The 19868-nt window shown below is 38.5% G+C and overlaps 1 protein-coding gene across 3 annotated transcripts in view; it reads right to left on the reverse strand.

Moving 5' to 3' along the window:
* LOC138973441 (uncharacterized) overlaps positions 1-19868 on the reverse strand; it is a 31167-nt gene that overhangs the window by 3861 nt on the left and 7438 nt on the right. For all 3 annotated transcript variants that reach the window (XM_070346161.1, XM_070346160.1, XM_070346159.1), the window contains 11 exons: positions 19312-19719; positions 18594-18799; positions 14745-14926; positions 13640-13794; positions 13044-13147; positions 10944-11094; positions 9468-9666; positions 7992-8139; positions 7304-7412; positions 6474-6602; positions 3564-3591 (listed from right to left, as the gene is read on the reverse strand). In XM_070346161.1, the coding sequence (XP_070202262.1) occupies positions 3564-3591; positions 6474-6602; positions 7304-7412; positions 7992-8139; positions 9468-9666; positions 10944-11094; positions 13044-13147; positions 13640-13794; positions 14745-14926; positions 18594-18799; positions 19312-19719 (1819 nt within the window). The remainder of the gene's footprint in view (positions 1-3563; positions 3592-6473; positions 6603-7303; positions 7413-7991; positions 8140-9467; positions 9667-10943; positions 11095-13043; positions 13148-13639; positions 13795-14744; positions 14927-18593; positions 18800-19311; positions 19720-19868) is intronic.

Genomic DNA, 19868 nt, shown 5'->3' on the forward strand with positions numbered 1-19868 from the left:
TATTTACAACTGCGTTATACTTTTCACAAATAAATCTTTGCTTCAAATTTCTACTAAACGTCTGAAAATGAGGGGTCTTTTTGTTCATTTTGGAAATATATACATGGTGTTTGGCACAGATTACTAACACATCAAAAGCTTTATCGGTGACAACATTGTTCGCAACTCCAAGAAGAACCAGTTCTTTAGACAGTTTTAAATTGTCACAATGGGTGCAGTTCGCCTTTAGCCAATTTACAAATTCTATCCAAAAAGTCTGCACTTTATCACACTCCCAAAACATATGTAAAAGGGTTTCTTCATTTCTACCACAAAATGTACACAATGACGTATCCACAATTTTTCGCAAAAATAGAAACCGTTCTGTGGGCAAAATTCTGTACAATAGTCGGTACTGGAACCATCTCAGACAAGTGTCTTTTGTTGTTTTAAAAACATGTTGAAAAATAGCCTTCTTATCTAACAAACAGTCTAAGGATTCAGACCATTTTTGGATACATTTTGGGACCGTAACATGTTCATTCAGCTTTTTGTAAATAAGTTGTGTCTTGCCTTTACAAATACATTTCCACACATTGGGCTCTGTCATAATAAAATGTTTATCAAATTCTAAGCCGATTTTTCTCTGATATTTTTTAACAGCCTGGATTACACCTTGGTACAATACAAAATCTCCTCGCACATTTGGATATTTAATTTTAAATGCATTATAGGATAAGTATCCATTTTGTCCCAAAATATGACCAATCTGAGCAATTCCATTGTCGATCCAGTTTTGAATGTACACTGTCTTTTTATCTCTGCGAATATTAACATTATAATGTAAACATTCTGATACAAAATCGTTAAAGGTTGTAGGGTCACATTTTCCGTGTAGTTTCTTATAATGTTTAAAAACATCGGTCCAAAACGGGTTTTCTATTCTCTGCATCAAAACATTTGCAAATTCCTCTCCTTTCGTATTAATTGTTATAACAGATGGACATGCTTTAGCCAATAATCTTGATATTAATCCAGTAAGACCAACAACTCTTTTTAACCAAACAATTTTTAGAGATGACAGAAAACTTTTCACGTCAACCATCTTTAATCCTCCGTCTTCATAGGATTGGGTGACCGAATTTTCCGATTCTTAATTACCAAACTCATTAATTCATTTCTAAGCCTCCAAGCTGAAGTGCAATACCAAAGTCCGGCTTTTGTCGAAGATTGCTTGGCCCAAATTTCAATCAATTTCATTGAAAAATTAGAGTGTGACAGTGCCGCCTAAACTTTTACAAAAAGCCGCATGTGACGTCATCACAGACATTTATTAAAAAATTGAAAAAAAGTATGGGGATATTATTCCCAGGAACTCTCATGTAAAGTTTCATAAAGATCGGTCCAGTCGTTTACTCTGAATCGCTCCTCACACACACACACACACACACACACACACACACACACACACACACACACACACACACACACACACACACACACACACACACACACATATATATATATATACACCACGACCCTCGTCTCGATTCCCCCTCTATGTTAAAACATTTAGTCAAAACTTGACGCTTCAAACCTTAATCACAAAATCACATTTTGTTAATTCATGGAATAGTCTACGTTATGCTTTTTGTTCTTGCTTGTTTTATTTGGTTGTTTTGCGTTGTTGATTTTTGTTGTTGATTTTTGTTGTTGATTTTTGTTGTTGTTTTGCGTTGTTGATTTTTGTTGTTGTTTTGTGTTGTTAATTTTTGTTGTTGATTTTTGTTGTTGATTTTTGTTGTTGATTTTTGTTGTTGATTTTTGTTGTTGATTTTTGTTGTTGATTTTTGTTGTTGATTTTTGTTGTTGTTTTGCGTTGTTGATTTTTGTTGTTGTTTTGCGTTGTTGATTTTTGTTGTTGATTTTTGTTGTTGATTTTTGTTGTTGATTTTTGTTGTTGATTTTTGTTGTTGTTTTGCGTTGTTGATGTTTGTTGTTGATTTTTGTTGTTGTTTTGCGTTGTTGATTTTTATTGTTGATTTTGTTGTTGTTTTGCGTTGTTGATTTTTGTTGTTTTGCGTTGTTGATTTTTGTTGTTGTTTTGCGTTGTTGATTTTTGTTGTTGTTTTGCGTTGTTGATTTTTGTTGTTGATTTTTGTTGTTGATTTTTGTTGTTGATTTTTGTTGTTGATTTTTGTTGTTGTTTTGCGTTGTTGATTTTTGTTGTTGTTTTGCGTTGTTGATTTTTGTTGTTGATTTTTGTTGTTGATTTTTGTTGTTGTTTTGCGTTGCTGATTTTTGTTGCTGATTTTTGTTGTTGTTTTGCGTTGTTGATTTTTGTTGTTGATTTTTGTTGTTGTTTTGCGTTGTTGATTTTTGTTGTTGATTTTTGTTGGGAATATTCATAGCACGATGGAACATGCCAGTAACAAATTACCTATCACAAGTTTGTTAAAATGAAACAAGCACAAAATAATATGTCCGAAATGTCGAGCACATGAAGGCTTCTATCAAATGTCATCTTGGGCACATTTTACAATTAATTTCTTTATTAAGACATTTCAATTTCATGACAACATTAAACGAAGAATATCAGATTGTTTAGGCCATTTTTATCCACAAGTGACAGATCATGAATTTACTTTTTAGCTAGTTCGATTATTCTATTTGAGCATTACGAATTTTGTTGTTTGATGACAAGCCTTCTTATATACCCTAAACCCTTGTAATGTTGGCGTAGGGTTTAATTTCTGTTGCATAGGTGTCAAGTGAAAAAAAAAATCAGCACTTAGCTTACAATTACGTATACGTGTTTCAACACAAACGCTTTTACCAAGACAGAATATCTTAACAAATAACAAAACTGAGCGGTATTGCGACAACTTTCTTACCTCAACTAAAGCATTCATGTCATTTATAGTTCTCAATTTGGCTATCGTGCACCCTTTTTGAGTCAAATACTTTTACAGGGGTCACATACGTCATAACCGCTCAAAGAGTGTACCCCCAAAACCGAATTGAAAAAATGTAAGGTAGCACCTAAAAGTCGACGAAAATTCCGAAACCGTACAACTAGGCAAATTTTACATACGAGGAGACAGTCAACTCAATGATCTAGCTATCTTGTTTAGCTGTATTACGTCTTGTTGTGTTATGCCATTCCAACTGCTGCAGGTGTTCAAACATTGTCGAAAACGGGAGGTTTTTGTATCAATGTTGAAGGGTACCACGAGAAAAAGTACTGTATTTCAGCAATAAAATAGTGGATTGCTTTCAAACTTTGAGGATATTATGTCCACATACGAGACGTTCTTTCAGATGTTATTCATCTTCCAGAAAGAGTTTTAAAAACGGTCATAAGATTGTTGACTTGCATCCACAAATATCCATGACTCTGCATACGTGCAGATAACTTATTAATACAAGTACTGCCAAAGTTTCATTTGAGTATGACTACTTGAAGACCGATGTCCTAACCACTAAGCTATCATGGCCGTCCGTCTGTTTGATCAATTTGAAATTAAAGCAATTTACATTGCAAAAAGTAGTACTAAAGAGAAGTCTTTCCATTTGTGTCTTACCTTCAAGCAGTGACCTTGGATTCTGCACCTGTTCAAAAACAGAACTGAATAAGTTCAGAGAATGTATTGTTTAAACTTCATGTTGGCATACAACCATTCTGAGATTTCCAGCCTCCACACCCCCACCCCCTCCACCATTCTCACAAAGCACCCCTTTTTCTTTCTCAAGCAAATGATTTACATACATAGTATTTTGTTCAGACTCTCTTAGCCAAAGAAAGTACCTTGTTGTTCGGCTATTGCTTACACACTTCAAATTTGGAACTACTGTTACCGGGGAATCGTACATAACGGTCTGGCAATAACAATAACAATAACAATAACAGCACTTTATTGTCAAAATACATTAAAACGGAAAAATTTCCTAATCTGACTGTCAACGATTATAAAACACAAACCGGTATAGAATTACAAGAAGAACATTCAAAAGAGGCACATAAAACCCGTATGGTTATTGTATTAAGAATATTGTTTACATGTGCCTATGTTCAACTGCCTTAGACGCTCAGAAAGGAAGACAGTTTGGTTTGTCCTTAGACATTTTTTTTTTTTACAGCAACCAAATATATCTCGATCAGACCAAAGCTATGATCGTATATTCCTTTTAGTTTTTAAATCTAAAAGATTTCGCAGTAGAAATAATACGATAATGACTTGAAGCCACTAAAGAGAGAGACACAGAGAGAGAAAGAAAGCGAGAGAGAGAGATAGATGGAGAGAGAGAGACAGGGAGACACAGACAGAGAGAGACAGAGCGAGAGAGAGAGACGGAGAGAGAGAGAGAGAGAGAGAGAGAGAGAGAGAGAGAAACAGACACAGAGAGAGAAAGACAGAGAGAGAGAGAGTGAGAGAGAGGAGAGTGAGAGGGAGGAGAGAGTGAGAGAGAGAGAGACAAACAGAGAGAGAGAGAGAGAGAGAGAGAGAGAGAGAGAGACACAGAGACACAGAGAGAGAGAGAGAGAGAGAGAGAGAGAGAGAGAGAGGGAGACACAGAGACAGAGAGACTGACAGACAGTTGGAGAAACTTGCAGACAGGCAGAGAGGGAGAGAGAAAAAAGAGAGACAGAAAGAGAGAGAGAGAAAAAGGGTGGGAAAGAGAGAGAAAGAGAGAGAGAAACAAGTCGCGTAAAGCGAAAATACAATATTTAGTCAAGTAGCTGTCGAACTCACAGAATGAAACTGAACGCAACGCCATTTTTCAGCAAGACCGTATACTCGTAGCGGGGTAGTAGTTGCGCTAAGAAGGATAGCACGCTTTTCTGTACCTCTCTTTGTTTTAACTTTCTGAGCGTGTTTTTAATCCAAACATATCATATCTATATGTTTTTGGAATCAGGAACCGACAAGGAATAAGATGAAAGTGTTTTTAAATTGATTTGGACAATTTAATTTTGATAATAATTTTTATATATTTAATTTTCAGAGCTTGTTTTTAATCCGAATATAACATATTTATATGTTTTTGGAATCAGCAAATGATGGAGAATAAGATAAACGTAAATTTGGATCGTTTTATAAATTTTTATTTTTTTTTACAATTTTCAGATTTTTAATGACCAAAGTCATTAATAAATTTTTAAGCCACCAAGCTGAAATGCAATACCAAACCCCGGGCTTCGTCGAAGATTACTTGACCAAAATTTCAACCAATTTGGTTGAAAAATGAGGGCGTGACAGTGCCGCCTCAACTTTCACGAAAAGCCGGATATGACGTCATCAAAGACATTTATCAAAAAAATTAAAAAAACGTTCGGGGATTTCATACCCAGGAACTCTCATGTCAAATTTCATAAAGATCGGTCCAGTAGTTTAGTCTGAATCGCTCTACACACACACACACACACACACAGACACACAGACACACAGACACACGCACATACACCACGACCCTCGTTTCGATTCCCCCTCGATGTTAAAATATTTAGTCAAAACTTGACTAAATATAAAAAGAGAGACAGAAAGAGAGAGAAAGAACAAGTCGCGTAAGGCGAAAATACAACATTTAGTCAAGTAGCTGTCGAACTCACAGAATGAAACTGAACGCAGCGCAACGCAGCAAGACCGTATACTCGTAGCATCGTCACTCCACCGCCCGTGGCAAAGGCAGTGCCAGTGGAATTGACAAGGGGAGCGGGGTATTCGTTGCGCTGAGAAGGATAGCACGCTTTTCTGTACCTCTCTTCGTTTTAACTTTCTGAGCGTGTTTTTAATCCAAACATATCATATCTATATGTTTTTGGAATCAGGAACCGACAAGAAATAAGATGAAAGTGTTTTTAAATTGATTTGGAAACAAAATTTTGATAATAATTTTTATATATTTTATTTTCAGAGCTTGTTTTTAATCCGAATATAACATATTTATATGTTTTTGGAATCAGCGAATGATGGAGAATAAGATGAACGTAAATTTGGATCGTTTTATAAAAATAATATTTTTTTTACAATTTTCAGATTTTTAATGACCAAAGTCATTAATTAATTTTTAAGCCACCAAGCTGAAATGCAATACCGAAGTCCGCGCTTCGTCGAAGATTACTTGACCAAAATTTCAACCGATTTGGTTGAAAAATGAGGGCGTGACAGTGCCGCCTCAACTTTCACGAAAAGCCGGATATGACGTCATCAAAGACATTTATCAAAAAAATGAAAAAAACGTCTGAGGATATCATACCCAGAAACTCTCATGTCAAATTTCATAAAGATCGGTCTAGTAGTTTAGTCTGAATCGCTCTACACACACACACACAGACAGACAGACACACACACACACACGCACATACACCACGACCCTCGTCTCGATTCCCCCCTCTACGTTAAAACATTTAGTCAAAACTTGACTAAATGTAAAAAGGGTGGGAAAGAGAGAGAAAGAGAGTGAGAAAAAAAGGTCATCCAACAATTCCTGACCGTTGCTTGATCTGGTCCTCGTGGCGTTGTTATGGTGATCAGCTGACCGGAAGTCCTGGAGAATGCCATCACCCTATCGTAATGCACCGACAGTGAGTCATGATCTGCGGGTTGTATCCAGGCTACAATCTGAAAAAGTGTGTCATCGGAAAGCTGGTTTCACAAGGTCAGTTGCCGACACGATTATCATCTGTGCGGGTTATAGCAAAGACTATCAAATAAGTACATTTCAAAGCATCTGATACTCCCCCCCTCCCCCCTCTTCCGTTTTTTTGAGGGGAGGGGGAGGCCAGGGGGGGAGGGGGGGGGCAATACGATTCCGCCATAACTTTGAAATCTGATCAAGGTTAATAAAACTCGCCTGATGTCTGGAGGATAGTAAACCTCAAACGTGCATGGAATTTTAAAGCTCTCATTTTAGCAACGCCCAAGTAAAAATTCATTTAAATCTTTGTGTGTTTGCTTGTTTGTTTGTTGTTGTTGTTGTTGTTGTTGTTGTTGTTGTTGTTGTTGTTGTTGTTGTTGCAACGTGATTCCAATGAGTTTACAAAGTGTTCTGTATTATTTGAATACATGCATACATAAAGACAGAGGGACAGACAGACAGACAGACAGACACTCATGTTCACAGACCGAAAACAGATCTATTCAGACAGAGCTCCACACCTGCTTACCCGAACCTTCCACCCGGAAGGCTACATGAATACACACTTACATTGATACATATATAAGTTCATACATGCCTATACATGTTAACACAAATGCACAACTAACTACAAAAACATATTTACCGAACATATACCTAAGTCTTCACTTTCATAATATCTTACCTTTCTCTCCAATCCAGTGACATAGACAGAGTCTGCAGCAATGACACAGTCATTTTGCATGGTTGCCACTGACGTCACAAGTTTGCTTGCAGTCTTTGTTGCCTGGAAACTACGCAGAAATTTTAAATCAGGTCATCAACAAATCTTGTACCTAAGCTATGAAACCGTTCTGCAGCCGTCCACACACTCGCATAGACCTAAAACTATACAAGGATAAAAGATCCTGTCCAGAAATCTGGATTACAGAATTTGAAAATGTGTTCAAATTTGTTGGACTTGAAAGACAGTCAGGTGGAAACTTGTGAGGTGTGTAGATTTATGACATTTATTTGCATGCAGTGTCTCCAGATTGTGTCAAAATCAATAAATTGCTATATTTTCACGGGGATCTTGTCCCCTACATCCTAACAAGGTTGCTGCACCCTGATCCCCCCAATTAAGGACCAGGGCTAAAGTATACGAGAAAGTTACAAACCCGCTGAGTGGTTGGATTGGTTAGAATCACAAAACTCATTTTCAACCAATCCGACCCTTGAAGCCGGTTAGTAACTTTCTCGTGCACGTCAACCCAGGTGGCCATCAAGGAATAATTCATTCAGGATTTAAAACACACACACACACACACACACACACACACACACACACACACACACACACACACACACACACACACACACACACAACTTACTCCAACAAAGTGACTGGGACTCCTGCTTGCCGAAGACCTGTGACAATGCCAGGCTTCCCCTCTGTGAAACCCGAATGACTCAGCATGAACACGTCGCGGTACTGTAAGGGGTCTGGGCTGTCAGATGGGGACGTCTGTTGGTTTGCTTCTGCAGTAAATAGTTGCCAAATGAGTCTCTTGGAGTGAGATAGCATAAGGTAATTATAAATACGATAATTTTGATGCAGATTGTTAGATAAGATAAGTTAGACTAATCAGGGAAACTTTATAAGCAAACAGATGTGTTTACATTTAGTCAAGTTTTGACTAAATGTTTTAACATAGAGGGGGAATCGAGACGAGGGTCGTGGTGTGTGTGTGTGTGTGTGTGTGTGTGTGTGTGTGTGTGTGTGTGTGTGTGTGTGTGTTTGCATGTGTGTGTGTGTGTGTGTAGAGCGATTCAGACCAAACTACTGGACCTATCTTTATGAAATTTTACATAAGAGTTCCTGGGAATGATATCCCCGAATGTTTTTTTTTCGATAAATACCTTTGATGACGTCATATCCGGCTTTTTGTAAAAGTTGAGGCGGCACTGTCACACCCTCATTTTTCAATCAAATTGATTGAAATTTTGGCCAAGCCATCTTCGACGAAGGCCGGACTTCGGTATTGCATTTCAGCTTGGTGGCTTGAAAATTAATTAATGACTTTGGTCATTAAAAATCTGAAAATTGTAAAAAAAAAAATTGTTTTATAAAACGATCCAAATTTACATTCATCTTATTTTTCATCATTTTCTGATTCCAAAAACATATAAATATGTTATATTTGGATTAAAAACAAGCTCTGAAAATTAAAAATATAAAAATTATGATCAAAATCAAATGTTCGAAATCAATTTGAAAACACTTTCATCTTATTCCTTGTCGGTTCCTGATTCCAAAAACATATAGATATGATATGGTTGGATTAAAAACACGCTCAGAAAGTTAAAACGAAGAGAGGTACAGAAAAGCGTGCTATCCTTCTCAGCGCAACTACTACCCCGCTCTTCTTGTCAATTTCACTGCCTTTGCCACGAGCGGTGGACTGACGATGCTACGAGTATACGGTCTTGCTGAAAAATTGCATTGCGTTCAGTTTCATTTTGTGAGTTCGACAGCTTGACTAAATGTTGTATTTTCGCCTTACGCGACTTGTTATTACATCCAGCACTCGCTCATGAAAGGGACTATTATAATGATTATATTATACTTATACTGATATAAATGTTTGAAAAGTCTTTAAGATAAGCACACAAATACGTATACTTATACACTCTTTTGAAAAGTATATACATGTATAAGATATGTGTAAATGTGTGTGTGTGTGTGTGTGTGTGTGTGTGTGTGTGTGTGTGTGTGTGTGTGTGTGAGAGAGAGGGGAGGGGGGGAGATAGCTAAAGAGAGCGATAGGGAGAGATGTAATTCCAGCTTTTGCAAATATTTAACTCACCACCAACATGTAGTTCTTTTCTCAGCACTGACGCCAGCTGAGTGCCACAGGCCTCACAGTCACGTGGCATGACGTCATCACGATGACCCAGTCCTTCGTGAAATAATTCACGGACGGGAGGCCCGTCAGTGTGGGGGAAGACGTTCTGCTGGTACTTCCTCACCTCATCATACTTGTTGATTAGCTCGGACACCTGAATCTGTAGAGGTGTTGGGAGATGAAACTGAGCTAGCATGGAAAAGTATAACTTCAACCGGTCTCAGCTCAGAGAATTGAATTGAATTGAATTGAAATTTATTTTACGAGGGTAACAGAATAAGCAATGTATACATGCTTTTTTTCATCCGGCCCTCGCCCATTGAGGGGTAACAAACAAGAAGAAATAGAAGATAAGTTTAACTATAGTACAAATGACATATTTACCATAATTAACATGTCAAGCAACCATAAGACATTTTAAGATGCATTGTGATTCTTTAGCAATGCTTGAAAATTATATATAACAGAGAAATATTTGTTTGAATAAAAAAAATATCCTTCATGCATTATATATAATCATGTTTTTCAATATAATCAGAGAGTACAGTTATATTTTGCCAGCTGCTTGATAATATTTCTTATAAGTTTTGTAACAGAAACAGCATGTAATATTCCTTGAAAGATGTTTCATGAATTCGTAATTTAATTATATTAGGAATGGCATTCCACATAATAGCTCCAGAATATGATAGACTCGACTTGTAAAGTCAATTCTTGGTGTTGGGGTAATTAATTTGTTACATTTTCTATAATGATTTATTTTGATATTTGAGGCAATAAGTGTAGGTGCATTCCCTGACATAATTATATACATCATCACACCTTTGTTATATGCAAATCTATCTTTGATAGGAAGAATTTGCAATCGTTTATAATCAGTCATGGAAAGAGATGGAGAGAGAGAGAGAGAGAGAGAGAGAGAGAGAGAGAGAGAGAGAGAGAGAGAGAGAGAAAGACAGAGAGAGAGAGAGAGAGAGAGAGAGAGAGAGGGAGAGAAAGAGAGACAGAGAGAGACATAGAGAGAGAAAGAGGAAGAGAGAGAGGGAGGGGGAGAGAGTTAGAGACAGACAGACAGACATTGAGAGACAGGCAGACATAGACAGATAATGATGAAATTATCAGTGGAGACAGACAGACAGACAGACAGGACAGACAGGCAGTTGAACAGTCAGACGGCCATAGTAATGAAGGAGCTGGATGGAATACGGCGAAGGAAGCAGACGGTATGAAGAGCAAAGTAGAGGCATAGAAACAAATAGTTGTTTGATGTTTGTTTGCTGTAAAGTTTGCGCTTTTGACGAATGGGAGTGTGCATACATCGAAAACGCCTCACTTATTGGTAGTTGATGTTTGACTTTGTTTGTTTGTCAGATGACTCTATGCTGAAAAGATACCCTTTTAAAAAATAGGAGTGTGTCTACATCAAGCACGCCTTACTTCCCGAACGACGGCAGCAGGGGAACGCAGGGGAACGTCAAGGGGGAACACCTTGAAGTACTGCGGGATCTTGCTGTGATTCACCTTGGCGGCCCACAGATGGAGGTTCTTCACACGCCTCACCAGCGTGTCACAGAACTCGCGGAATGCACTGTCAAAATATACAATGTAGAATCCAGATCATGTTCTAGTACGGAAGAAGAAGAAGAAGAAGAAGAAGAAGAAGAAGAAGAAGAAGAAGAAGAAGAAGAAGAAGAAGAAGAAGAAGAAGAAGAAGAAGAAGAAGAAGAAGAAGAAGAAGAAGAAGAAGAAGAAGAAGAAGAAGAAGAAGAAGAAGAAGAAGAAGAAGAAGAAGAAGAAGAAGAAGAAGAAGAAGAAGAAGAAGAAGAAGAAGAAGAAGAAGAAGAAGAAGAAGAAGAAGAAGAAGAAGAAGAAGAAGAAGAAGAAGAAGAAGAAGAAGAAGAAGAAGAAGAAGAAGAAGAAGAAGAAGAAGAAGAAGAAGAAGAAGAAGAAGAAGAAGAAGAAGAAGAAGAAGAAGAAGAAGAAGAAGAAGAAGAAGAAGAAGAAGAAGAAGAAGAAGAAGAAGAAGAAGAAGAAGAAGAAGAAGAAGAAGAAGAAGAAGAAGAAGAAGAAGAAGAAGAAGAAGAAGAAGAAGAAGAAGAAGAAGAAGAAGAAGAAGAAGAAGAAGAAGAAGAAGAAGAAGAAGAAGAAGAAGAAGAAGAAGAAGAAGAAGAAGAAGAAGAAGAAGAAGAAGAAGAAGAAGAAGAAGAAGAAGAAGAAGAAGAAGAAGAAGAAGAAGAAGAAGAAGAAGAAGAAGAAGAAGAAGAAGAAGAAGAAGAAGAAGAAGAAGAAGAAGAAGAAGAAGAAGAAGAAGAAGAAGAAGAAGAAGAAGAAGAAGAAGAAGAAGAAGAAGAAGAAGAAGAAGAAGAAGAAGAAGAAGAAGAAGAAGAAGAAGAAGAAGAAGAAGAAGAAGAAGAAGAAGAAGAAGAAGAAGAAGAAGAAGAAGAAGAAGAAGAAGAAGAAGAAGAAGAAGAAGAAGAAGAAGAAGAAGAAGAAGAAGAAGAAGAAGAAGAAGAAGAAGAAGAAGAAGAAGAAGAAGAAGAAGAAGAAGAAGAAGAAGAAGAAGAAGAAGAAGAAGAAGAAGAAGAAGAAGAAGAAGAAGAAGAAGAAGAAGAAGAAGAAGAAGAAGAAGAAGAAGAAGAAGAAGAAGAAGAAGAAGAAGAAGAAGAAGAAGAAGAAGAAGAAGAAGAAGAAGAAGAAGAAGAAGAAGAAGAAGAAGAAGAAGAAGAAGAAGAAGAAGAAGAAGAAGAAGAAGAAGAAGAAGAAGAAGAAGAAGAAGAAGAAGAAGAAGAAGAAGAAGAAGAAGAAGAAGAAGAAGAAGAAGAAGAAGAAGAAGAAGAAGAAGAAGAAGAAGAAGAAGAAGAAGAAGAAGAAGAAGAAGAAGAAGAAGAAGAAGAAGAAGAAGAAGAAGAAGAAGAAGAAGAAGAAGAAGAAGAAGAAGAAGAAGAAGAAGAAGAAGAAGAAGAAGAAGAAGAAGAAGAAGAAGAAGAAGAAGAAGAAGAAGAAGAAGAAGAAGAAGAAGAAGAAGAAGAAGAAGAAGAAGAAGAAGAAGAAGAAGAAGAAGAAGAAGAAGAAGAAGAAGAAGAAGAAGAAGAAGAAGAAGAAGAAGAAGAAGAAGAAGAAGAAGAAGAAGAAGAAGAAGAAGAAGAAGAAGAAGAAGAAGAAGAAGAAGAAGAAGAAGAAGAAGAAGAAGAAGAAGAAGAAGAAGAAGAAGAAGAAGAAGAAGAAGAAGAAGAAGAAGAAGAAGAAGAACAACAACAACAACAACAACAACAACAACAACAACAACAACAACAACAACAACAACAACAACAACAACAACAACAACAACAACAACAACAACAACAACAACAACAACAACAACAACAACAACAACAACAACAACAACAACAACAACAACAACAACAACAACAACAACAACAACAACAACAACAATATGCCGCCATGGAAGAAGAAGATGAAAGGGGATATACTTATATTGCTGCCACAAACACCTGCTAAAGAACTTGGTCAGTCAAATTAGATAGAAACACCTCTTACCTGCTATTCACCTCATCCACTATGACGTACAGATGATCGTTCTTAGTACGCAAGGCTAAATTATTCACCAAGTCATCCATTCCGTGGAAATGGACCTTTTGCGCCTATGAATAGATAAATATAAAAACATGTATGTTAATCACTGATTGAGGAATGGATGGATGCATGGTAAAATTAATTGCTTGATTGATTGAGTGTTTGATTGAATACTTGATTGATTGATTGGTTGGTTGAATGATTGATTGATTGATTCCGACACAAAAAGGAATTTCTACAGGTGGACACTTAATCAATAAAGTTAAGTGGAAACAGAAAACAAGTCGAGCGAAGCAAAAGTAATACATTTAATCAATCTGCCGAACGCACAGAATGAAACAGAACGCACTTCGGAATTTCACAACAGATTTGCCGATTACCCGCTGATCGCTTGAAGTGACAAGCCAGTATAGCGTAGTAGTGTAGAGTGCTTCACATGATCTAAGAAAGCGTGCTCTATTCTTTTAAACTTTCTGCGCCCACGTGTGAATTGATTGATAGTGTTGTCTCATGAGTGGTCTCTCTAACCTATGTAGGATAATCATGAATATTGCACTCACCAATGAAGGGCATTTAGTTTGTAAGCTGTGATACATCCAGAGTGAAGCTGCCATGCTTTCGCTGAACATGCTGACCACACAAACATCATGTCCGTCTCTCAGCCACTTTTCCGCTTGGAGGATTAATATGACTGTCTTCCCCGTCCCAGGAGGTCCTGAAATGCAGAGATGTGTTTACCACTACCACCCATCTACACTGCCATCATCATTTTCATTCCCATCATCATTATTTCATATGAATATTTATTGTCATTAGTGCTCATGCTTAAAAATTAGAAGGCGTTTTGTCAGTTATGTTGTTGCTTGTTTGTTTCCATAAAAACAAATTGTAGAATTTGTTAGGACAGACATAGCTATTTATAATAGCCAAATACTAGACGTATTCATAAAAATGAAGAAAAAAACGGTTCTCGAAATGAAAATCAGATAGACAGACAATATATGGTTTTTGTTTTATAATGATAGCAAATGACGTAATATGTGACAACAATATAAAAACAGATAATGTCCTGAAGACCTTCGTTGATCTTTGGAGAAACACAGCACTTGGGTCTTGTTTTCCTTTCATTTCTTATTATATGATTTCAGTTAAAAAAAAATCAATACAAATCATAACAAAGTATGACTTTATACCAAAACTGAAAAAAGGGTCTCCAGGGGAGGCTATCTTCTTGCTGCAAATGCAAAGGGTAATATACAGCGGTTGTTTCCCTTGTCAGCGTTTTGATCTTTCTTTAAAGTATGGACCTGATAGTTATTGTGGCAGTCAAAGGGGAGTTTGACTGAAAATATGTAGGACATCAAATGGAATGTGATCCTGCCACAAGCAATTTGTACACGTTTAGCTTAATTGAAAGAACAAGAAGAAGTTGAAGAAGAAGAAGAAGAAGAAGAAGAAGAAGAAGAAGAAGAAGAAGAAGAAGAAGAAGAAGAAGTAGGAAAGAAGGACCCGAATTCCAGATAATACAAGAAGCCAAATCAATATCTATGTTCTCCACTTCACAAGGAAATATATTTCTATTTAATTTATCTAAGGTTAGGAAGAAAAAAAAAGAAAACGCAGAGGAGTTGGAGGCGGAACAAAAATAAGAACTGCAACCAATACCTGTGAGGTAAACAAGACGTTCGCCACAGCTGAGAATCTGGACCTGCCCCTGGTGCAGCACAAAGTCCATGTAGCGAGCTGCAGTCTCCGACACCCCTTCCCCCTCAGTGCGAACCACCTTGGAGGCTTTGCTCACTGCTGACGGACAGAACACCTCCACTGTTGTGGCTGGGCCTGCAAATCTGAACAATCATTGACTATTGTGCATTAGCTTCATCTCTTATTAACTTACCATACCTTACATATTTTCCCACCATGCCTCTCCTCTTCTACTAAGCATGCTAGTTCTCCCTCGAGAGTCTAGCACGTGAAAGAAGAAGACGCAATCTCGGGAATTTTGCCAGAGATAGGTGTATCCATACGCGGGGATTTTGCCAGAGATAGGTGTATCCATACGCGGGGATTTTGCCAGAGATAGGTGTATCCATACGCGGGGATTTTGCCAGAGATAGGTGTATCCATACGCGGGGATTTTGCCAGAGATAGGTGTATCCATACGCGGAGATTTTGCCAGAGATAGGTGTATCCATACGCGGGGATTTTGCCAGAGATAGGTGTATCCATACGCGGGGATTTTGCCAGAGATAGGTGTATCCATACGCGGGGATTTTGCCAGAGATAGGTGTATCCATACGCGGGGATTTTGCCAGAGATAGGTGTATCCATACGCGGAGATTTTGCCAGAGATAGGTGTATCCATACGCGGGGATTTTGCCAGAGATAGGTGTATCCATACGCGGGGATTTTGCCAGAGATAGGTGTATCCATACGCGGGGATTTTGCCAGAGATAGGTGTATCCATACGCGCGAGTCAACATAATTCGTTTAGAGTCGCAGGTGAAAGAAAAGCTAGGCTCCGGATCTGGAATGTAAAGGGGACATTGTCCAAGTTTAATCCTGTGTTTCAAAGTCTACCATGCAGTTTCTGTCAGCAGTTAACTCCCTGCCCCTATAATAATCTACGTCACAAGTATAACCACGTATTTAATCCACCTGTAATTGATACATGCTTGGCAGCGTTTGCTTCTGATCGCTTTGTTCAGACGACTTATTGCTATCACGTATTTTGCTTCTAACTATAATTATATATAGAGGTTACAACACGAGTGTTTTTTTTATATGGCTTGTATTTCAGTCAAGACCCAGCGGATGAATATCAAGGGACTCACGAGCCTCTGGCGAAAATATGACAGCATCACCACAAAAGAAACTGCAAGAATTGCCAAAAGTAAGTAAAAATATTGACAGATCTATGTAAAAGACTATGTATGAAAATGTAGAAGTGGAACAACAGATATTAAAAAATAACTGGTATATATTTGAACCATTGATTGAACGTGCATCATGCATGAAAGTTGAAAATGGTGCAGGAACTGAAGTCAGATCTCCTCATCAGAAAGATCAGTGCAATATATTAATTTGTTTTCTCTCCCCTCTAGCATAATTCTGTTTTAAAATATATGCTCGATGTCTTCTGTCGTTTTCAAATTCATTGTCACTTCTAAATTGCATGCTTTAGTGCAGGTGACTGCTCATAAAATAAAGAACGCTTGTGCATCTATCAAGAATGACAACTGCCTTCAACCAGAGCTCATAGAGCTTGTCGACCAATTCAGCAATTGAAAAGTAAGTTTTTGAGTGAGGCGGTATAACAAAATATCAGCTGGCAACGTCCCAGTACCTAAAAGGTCACTTTCCATCATAGTTTTCGAGCAAGAGAGGCTACTGTCTAAAAATAGTTTAGGTACATATGCCTGCCACTACAATACTTCATGTTTTGTTTAGGATCATTAATAGCACATGTCATAGTTGTAAGACATGATAAGGATTCATGCAAGTGGTGTGTTAACACGTTCTACAATGACAAATGTTATGCATTCATGTAAAGTGTAATTTGTTGTTGTTGTCGTGTGTTGTTTGTTTTGATTGTGTGCATCTTCGTCTTCAGTTTCACTCTGGGTTGATTTCTGCAATATTTGTATGTTGTTTTAATTATTTTATTTTCTGTGTTTTGGGTGCAGATCTGGAAGAGAAACTTCTGCTTCTCAATGACTGCCTAGTTCCCCGAGGCAAGGTTAAGAATGCTGCCAAGGAGAAGGCGTGGGCCAGGTACCACTCTGCTGTTTCAACCCAGCATTCAGGCATTACTGAGGTGACAGTATCCCCTGCAGCTTCAGCCTTGATTGCCTTGAAAGTGTTTAAAACAGTTGGTGTCTAAGGCCTATGAAGAAAAACTAGAACCAGTAAGTGCATCAGAAATCAAAGAAGATGAAGAGGACAATGCAAAGTATGTTGGAGGATGTGTTGCCAAAAAGATGAAACAGAGAGTTTGGCGTCTCCAAAAGACTGCGTACAGAGACGAGAAATTGCAGTGTTTGGAAGCCCTGACATGTGCACCTGAATCCTAAAGTGAAGAGAGTGAAACCACCCCTGACATGACAAGCATGCTGAACAAGGGCAAACTGACCTTTGTCAAGCCCAATGTATTGCATATGTGTCTGTCCATGGAACAAAAAGAAAAAATCTTAAACAGAATGAGGCAGAGCATTGTTAAGATATCAAATAACCAAAGGGAAGTAATTGCTCTTTATGCAAACGACATGTGTAATAGAGTAAGCGAGAGTTGTACTAAAACCTTTTCTCCTGGCACCTGAGAGAATAACAAGCATTGAAATGAACAAGCGACTTTCATCCTCTCGTGCCAGGAGAAAAGGTTCCGTACAACTCTCGCTTAATCTATTACACATGTCGTATGCATAAAGAGCGATTACACGTCAGAGGCTCGTGAGTCCCTTGATCGATATTCATCCGCTGGGTCTTGACTGAAATACAAGCCATATAAAAAAAACACTCGTGTTGTAACCTTAATATTCGTTTTGAAGTCCTCCATATCTCCCACCCACCTTGTTATCATCCAGGTATTCAACATTGCATTATCTTCAACAATCCACTTGTTTAGAACTAAGCTTATTACTGTCTTATTCATTTTTGGAATTCCGGCACGCAAAACATATTACGTCATGTATAATTACGTCATAGACAGACATTGCGTCAAAGGATATTTGTAAACATCGTGCGAGCTAATTATAGAACACCCTGACGAAGGCCACGAGGCCGAAATATTGGTGAAAACGTGAAGGCTTGTTTTTTTGTTCTCCATATTTGTTTACATATATATATATATCATCAGAAGTTGTGAAAGAAACAATTGAAAGTCAGAAGAGACTTTCTGCTGAGATTTGTTAAAATCTCTTAGCAGAGCAAAAGAGAGAGGAAACAAAAAAAATGTGTCCCTTCACAGACAGCCCTATTGGGGAAATCAGACCCTCCTCGGACGGGACCGAGTTTCACAAAGAGAATCTGCCCCGAGGGGAGAGTATCAAGAGAGGAAACTAGTCCAGAGGAGGACCATTGTTTTACTACCGTGTCTGAGTGGTAGATTCTGTTGGCATGGGAGACTACCCTCATCTGACGATCCCAAGAGGACATCTGTGAAGGGAAACTCTTTGATTTAAGGTCAAAGAGTAAAAACTAAATTTATCAAGAAAGAATTTAGAAATTTAGACAAGTTTTAACCAAATATATATATTAACCAAATATATAGTATATATATATTACACCCTGTTTTTAACACAACTGTGATGAAAAAAAAATTCTCCCGACGTACTGCGGTTCTTGTGAATATACGCATACATACGTCAGGATCTAAATTGTATTCTCTAAGCACGAAACAAGTCGTTGTTTATTCTTTACCATTGATGATTAGTCCCTCACTGCTCATTTTGATATTATTATTAAATGAAATAATCGTAATTGTCATTGTTCATCAAAGACTGTTTCATCACTTACTTGGCCACAAGTTCTTCATACACATCCTTGGTCATAGCGGGGTCCTCGCGTTTGCTCGTCATTAAGGCCTTCCACCACTGATCCATTCCCTTCATGACGTCATCAGTGACCTCCCAGAAACGGTCTCTGTCTGATACTTGGTCGGACGTCAGACACAAACACACGGGGTCTTCCGTATCGGCTATGCCAAAACAAGCACACAGCTCCTGCCATAGAAAGTATATGAAAATGTCAGAGAAGAACTGTTGGATATCAGTGAATATTTTGCGACGGGCGAAGTGGCGTGTTGGTAAGACGTCGGCCTCCTAATTGGGAGGTCGAGAGTTCGAATCCCAGTCGCTGCCGCCTGGTGGGTTAAGAGTGGAGATTTTTCCGATCTCCCAGGTCAACTTATGTGCAGACCTGCTAGTGACTTAACCCCCTTCGTGTGTACACGCAAGCACAAGACCCAGTGCGCACGGAAAAGATCCTGTAATCCATGTCGGAGTTCAGTGGGTTATGAAAACACGAACATACCCAGCATGCCTACCCAACGAAAGCGGAATGAAGCTGACTATGCTCTCAGAATATAGTGTGGGGAACCTAAATGGGCAAATGAGCTCACACGTCACTAGAATATCTGGAACGCCGAAGAAGAAGATGTGAATATTTCTCATATCTTAGACCTCTTTCTGCCTAAAACAACACACACACACACACACACAATCTATGAATTTACCTTTTTGATGGCGGGATTGTCCTTCAACACCCGCTGTAGCTGAGAAGTGGTGATGTTGGGAAGCATCAGGGTCTTGGTCACCCGAGGGTTGTTCCGCATGTCTCCAGTCACGTGCCTCAAAACGTCCTCAGACTTGTCCAGCTGTTTGATGATCCGCTTTAGTTTGCTTGCCAACGTCTTGTCCTCGCTTTCCTCCGACTCTGGCTTCCCAGTGAACCGAGTGCCCACAGACTTGATCTCAGCTGCCATCAGCCCGTAGCGTCGGTGGATGATGAGGATGTCAAAGTCTCCTCTGTCTTTGTTCTCTTTCCTCAGGTCCTGGGGTCGACGCATTTTCTTGGCTGCAGGAGCGAAGCAAGGCTCTGCCAGGTAGCTGGTAAACTGGAGCTGGGACAGGACAAACATCACCTGCGCCGCAAAAAAATAGATTCGGTGACAGAGATTTCAAGTTAAACATCTTCTTATACCCCCCCCCCCCACCCCCCACTCGTGCACTTTTATGTGTGTGGCCATATAGGCCGTCATACTTCCTTTTTTCTTCTTTTTTTTTTTTTTTG

This window comes from Littorina saxatilis, linkage group LG8 (assembly GCF_037325665.1).
Source record: "Littorina saxatilis isolate snail1 linkage group LG8, US_GU_Lsax_2.0, whole genome shotgun sequence".
Lineage (NCBI taxonomy): Eukaryota > Metazoa > Mollusca > Gastropoda > Littorinimorpha > Littorinidae > Littorina > Littorina saxatilis.